This window comes from Capra hircus, chromosome 3, assembly GCF_001704415.2.
Source record: "Capra hircus breed San Clemente chromosome 3, ASM170441v1, whole genome shotgun sequence".
NCBI classification, from domain to species: domain Eukaryota; kingdom Metazoa; phylum Chordata; class Mammalia; order Artiodactyla; family Bovidae; genus Capra; species Capra hircus.
Genome location: NC_030810.1, coordinates 62,713,213 through 62,719,032, shown reverse-complemented (window position 1 = coordinate 62,719,032; position 5,820 = coordinate 62,713,213). Strand labels below are relative to the sequence as shown.

General features: G+C 47.4%; 1 protein-coding gene across 1 annotated transcript; it reads right to left on the bottom strand.

Moving 5' to 3' along the window:
* Window positions 2,276-5,186, bottom strand: CYR61 (cysteine rich angiogenic inducer 61). Its single transcript, XM_018045689.1, has 5 exons — window positions 4,900-5,186; window positions 4,387-4,600; window positions 3,679-4,035; window positions 3,346-3,557; window positions 2,276-3,231 (listed from the first exon to the last, which is right to left on the bottom strand). Exons 1-5 carry the CDS (start codon window positions 4,960-4,962, stop codon window positions 2,929-2,931), a joined length of 1,149 nt encoding a protein of 382 aa, XP_017901178.1. The 5' UTR covers window positions 4,963-5,186; the 3' UTR covers window positions 2,276-2,928.

The following is a 5,820-nucleotide window of genomic DNA, read 5'->3' as shown; positions in this document are numbered from 1 at the left end:
CAGGCAAGAATACTGTAGTGGGTTGCCATTTCTTCTCCAGAGGATCTTCCTGACCCAAGGATTGAACCTGGGTTTCCTGAACTGCAGGCAGTTTCTTTACCAGCTGTTCTGTTTCACATTTGCAATGCATGGTTTTTTACTTTGTTTTCTCAATATTTGAAGTAGGCAGTGTTCCATTTTAGACCTAGATAAAACTGATATGTTCTAAATTGCATAATTTCATTCTCAATTACTTTTAATATCTTCACTCTCACTCTTTTTCTATGGCCAAATCAAATATTTTGTGTCTATTGGCGTTTTTTAAAATTAATTAAGTACTCATTGAATCAGCATTTGTGTAACGTTTAGTGTATTTCTTACGATAAGTTTAATGATCAAAGATCTAGTATTTTCCCATGCTAGGTATGTTTCGCATTTGAACTTCAATGGACAAATACTGGGCTTCCCTGGCGGTTCAGATGGTAAAGAATCTGGCTGCAGTGCAGGAGACCTGTTCCGTCCCTGGGTTGGGAAGACCTGGAGGAGAGCATGGCAGCCCACTCTAGTATTCTTGCCTAGGGAATCCCCATGGATAGCAGAGCCTGGCGGGCTACAGTCCATGGGGTTGCAGAGAATCAGACATGACTGAGCAACTAGGCACAGCACAGGACAAATATTACCTCTCTACATACTTAAAGGGTCCATAAAATATTGCTCCTTGATCTTCATGTAAGAAGCAATTTGCTGGGCTCTAATATTGGAAGACAATACCAGGATTGGTGTCTGGGAATGCATAAATTTTGCCTAGAGGTTCAGATGTCTGTTTAACAATATTGCACCAAAAATCCTCACAACTTTATTATGTTTTACATGTTCTGTTGCACTGACAAGTTTAATTGCATCCAAGACTGAGCCAGGTGGTGTTCAAATTTCCAAATACCTTAAAATTTGAATGCCTCAGGCAAGAAAACCTGACTACTCAGCAGCCAAAATTTATAATATTTAAGGCAAGACATTGTCAGAGTCAAAAGAGTGAAGGCCTTTGTCCACAGACTTTGCCATCACATTTACTTGAAAAGTTATGAATTTCAGTAAGGCTTTAAAACAGGTGCTCAGGCAGTGTTTTTCTGTAGATCTTAATGGAGCATCAATATTAAACTATTTTGAAAACTCACAAGATCCCAGAAGCGGCTCCTCTTTTAAAGCACCTTCTCTGGTTGCCTAAAGATTCAAGTACTCTCTTAACTAAGTGAAGACCGAAGTATTTCACTATGGATTTGAACAGGAGCCAAGAAGCTTAGAAGAAAGGGAAACTTCTCTCTATAAAACGTTTATTGTCAGTGCTTTCTTAAGATGATTCTTCTAAAACTAGCTACCAGCATTTTCACAAACATTGCCGCAGCCTTCTCAACCTCTCCTAGACCTACAATTCAGGTCCTTTTAGGAATGCACTGCATCTAGCCTCTGACCCTCTGAATAGCCAGTTCTATCTAACTGCTCCCTCCTGCCTCAATATATTGTATATTATAAAAAGGAAAGGGGGTGGGGTAGCATGGTCCTCACGCTATTGGAAAAGTACTTGAAATTCCTTGCATTCCTTTGCATTTAACAGCATGTTTACCTAATCATCGGCTTATTAGGATTAACACAAGTCAATGTTCAAATTCATTTAATGAAAACAAACTGACTTCTGTAGATTGTAAGATTTTTTTCTCTGATCCCAACCACGGGTGAATTTTTGAGTCATTCTCCCAGGTTTTAGGAACAATATTAGAAAAATATGAACAGGTGACCTGATAACACATCATCCAACCATATTTAAATCTTGCCCATGGATTTAGATGTGGGCAGCCTGAGTTATGGACTGTTTTCATTAAAGTTTCTGTCCTCTCTAAAGGGATGTGCACAGTTACCTAGTGATTAAAATGATAAATGACTCTACTATACCCACCTCAAAGAGCTTGGGTGATGGAGACCCTTAGGCTTTGAATTCTTATGAAAATAAAGTATTATTATTTAAATCAGAAACTTAACTTCAGATTCCTTCTTATACTTTGTACAAGGGCTGGGGTTCAATGTGTTTTTAAAACAGATTACTTTAAATGCCAAGGTTTTTCTCTACTGAATTTATAAAAGCAATCATTGTTAGATTTTTTAAGTTAGTTCCCTGCTCTATCCCAAGCACTAGAACAGTTCCTGGCTCACTCAGTAAATCTTGTTTCAGTGATTGAATGCATAAGCTAGATTGTCCCCAACGGCTTTGAACATTAAAAATACTGAATGCCATACACTCAGATATTAGGTAAATATTTCTTTATTAAATGATTAATTCCATAAATAAATTCTTTTCACTGAATATAAAATTAAAATCATTTACAAATTATTCCAGTATTACATTTCCCCTCCCTCCCCGAAAGCTACATTTTGATAAATAAAAACATTCAGTCTTAAAACACCTGATTTCTGTTTGCAATTTAGAGTGCAGATAGCTGCCTCTCACGGACACTCACAGAGTATCACCTTCAGAAAGGGACGGACCCCCTTCCCATTTACTTCTGTCAAAGGATGAAGGTTTCAACTGTCCAACTAATCTTAATTACCTTTTACAACTGTAAAACCGAAAGGAAAAAAAGCCTAGAGAAAAATATGCTTACCAAATAATTTACAAACAGAAAACAGAACGTCATCAACACCACAAGCTCCAAAATGAAGCGGTAACATGTGCTCCAATACTATGAAGCGAAGTATCCTCCAATCGCAGCTGCATTAGAGTCCACGTGCACCAGCACACCTGGCAGTTTCAAAATTCCTTAATCCTACTCAGGAATGAGCAATGCCTCCCTTCTACCATAAGTCCCTTCACCCCGCCGCCCCCACCCATGCCTCCGTGACTCTGACACTCCTGTCTCTCCACTTTGTGCACCCTTGCGCTGGAAACCCGAGTCGCACTTAGTCCCTAAACTTGTGGATGTCATTGAACAGCCTGTAGAAGGGGAAGGCCGCCTCGCTGGCATGCGGGCAGTTGTAGCTGCATCTGCAGGACTGTATCATCATGACGTTCTTGGAAAACATTTCTCCGTCTTCGCAGCGGAACCGCATCTTGACAGTCCTGGTCTGCTGAGGCGTGCAGCAGCGGCCGTCCACGCAGGAACCGCAGTATTTGGGCCGGTATTTCTTCACACTCGAACATCCAGCGTAAGTAAAGTGAACCGGTTCGGGGGATTTCTTGGTCTTGCTGCATTTCTTGCCCTTCTGTAAGAAAAGAGAAGGGAAGTTAGTGTTTTCTCTTTCTTGGAAGAGAAGGCCCCTTCTCACCCAGTTTACACCCAGGGGACCAGTCTACACCACAGCACCGCAGGCACTTACTTTCAGGCTGCTGTACACCGGCTGTCCACAAGGCCGCACTTCACAGATCCGGGTTTCTTTCACCAGGCGGCATTCAGCGTTGTCATTGGTAACGCGTGTGGAGATACCAGTTCCGCAGGTCTTTGAGCACTGGGACCACGAAGTTGTTTGGACGATACATTTCTGGCCATGTGAAGAAGGGGTGTAAAGAATGCGAGGTTCCATTCCAAAAACTAGACAGACAAACAAGAGGGAAAAGTTCTCAGAGACAGAACGACACAAATTCAAGTTCTCATTTCTCTCAAGCTTCAGACTAGGCATAGGGTTCAGTGCAAGGTCGCAGTCTTAACTTACCCGGGAGCCGCTTCAGGAAGCCGCTTTTTCCAACTGCAATTAATTCATTGTTTCTCGTTAACTCCACCTCCGAGGCATCGAAGGCCAGCTCCTTGCCCTGGAGGCCCTCCCTGTCGTCCATAGGGTCCTTGGCACTGTCGTCGTCGCAGACCCACTCCTCACAGCACTGCCCGGTAACTTTGACCAGCCGGGGGTTGGGGCAGCCCAAGTTGGGGAGAGAGAGTTCTTGGGGGCACAGAGGAATGCAGCCCACGGCGCCGTCGATACATGTGCACTGATGTTTACAGTTGGGCTGGAAACTTTCCCCATTCTGGTAGATTCTGGAGTTATATTCACAGGGTCTGCCCTCCGACTGAGCTGCAGAGAGCACCGAAAAAGAAAGGAAGGGGTGGATAAAGGTAAGATTCCGAACCACGGCCTGAAACGCATACATATTTTCTGCTGCTTAATTCAATTTATGGTAAAGTTTTCTACAATTCCCCGGAGACTCCAGGCCAGAACAATAAGTTAGTCAGGAATCACTTTTCCGTATGCGCTTTTCGTTGGGCCCAGACACACTGAATTGCATTCCAGACTGCTGAAATCATGTGCCTTTCTGCCAAGCTACCAACAACAAAGCATCACCATACATGGTCTCAAAATTACTAAACTTCTGGACTTCGAGGACTATTATTTTTTTTAAAAGGGGCCAAACCGCAAGCCTCTTACCTCTGCAGATCCCCTTCAGAGCGGTGGAGCTGGCGCCGAAGTTGCATTCCAGCCCCTTGGTGTGGTCGCAGGGCTCCGTTTTGCTGCAGTCCTCGTTGAGCTGCTTGGCGCAGACCTTACAGCAGCCGCAGGAGTCCTGGACCAGCCCGACTCCCGGGGCGCACTTGGGAGCCTCCAGGGGGCAGTGGCAGGCGGCGGGGCAGGTGGAGAGAGCCTGGAAGGGGGTGAGGAAAGGCGTGAGGCTCCGCGGGGTACGCAGGAGAGGCGCCCCCGGAAGGGACGAGGGTGTCTGACCCGGGCGGCAGGGGACGGGGGTTTGTGATCCCATCCAGCCCGGCCGTCCTGGGCAGCGGCGAACGCCAGGAGGCCCCCGGCAGGTCTTCAGGGCGGGCTTAAAGAAAGAGCTATCCCGAAACGCCCCCCCCCCGTACTTTGGAGTCTAGCTTTTCCGACCGCGGGTCGTCCGGGGAAAGGGGAAGAACGGACGGGGGAAGCGGTGGCCTAAGAACTCACCAGCCTGGCCAAGTGGAGAAGGGTGACGGCGAGGGCGAGCGTCCTGGCGGTGCGGGAGCTCATCGTGGCGCGCAGGAGGGGTCCCGGCTAGCACGGAGGCAAAGACGCCAACACACCAGAGCGCAGCGGGCGAGCCGGTGCGGCTGGGGTAGTGGGCCGGGAGGCGGCGAGGCGAGGGCCGGGGCGGCGAGCGGTTTGCGGGCGTCCTTCTCCCGAGGTCCTGGCCGAGGAGTAGCGGAGGACGCGGGTGCTGCTCGGGGGCGCTCTCGCTCGCGGTCTGCCCCAGCGCCCAGAGCCCGCCTTTTATACCGGCCGGTCGCGGCGCCGCGTGTTTCAGTGACGTCGGCTCTGTCTGTGCGTTCCAGAATTCTCAAACATCTCAGGAATGCTGGTTGGCGCGGGCTCCTGCCAAGCGCCTCCCCTGGCTCCGTTGCACTTTTTTTTTTTTTGTACTGGACCCGTCAAGAAAACAATCCTCCGTTTTTTCCACTTTAAATAACGACTTCTACTGGGGAGGGCTCTTCTTGGCGTGATGATGGTGATGGTGGTGGAAGGGCTGAGGGGTGGGGGGCGAGTTCAGAACTTTGCTTAGACTGGGAGGGTGGGAGGACATGGAGGGAGGGACAAAAGTCGTTTTGTTTGGTGATGCCGAGTTGACCCCGCAGCCTTGGAAGCCCTCACCCGGGAAGGCAGCGAGCTGTTTGCCAGTTTACAGCGAAGGTGAGAATCAAGTTATCTACTGAGAAAGACGAACGAGGAGGGGGAGTGTCTGGGAGCCAGGACTCTATTTGAGGACTTCATAGAGGCATGCTCTGATCAAGTCCCAAAGCTTTGGCATGGTGTTTATTAGCCAAGTTAAATATATTGCAAATTAATACCCGCAGTGGCATTTATGAATGAGAAGTGGGGGAAAAAAATCTA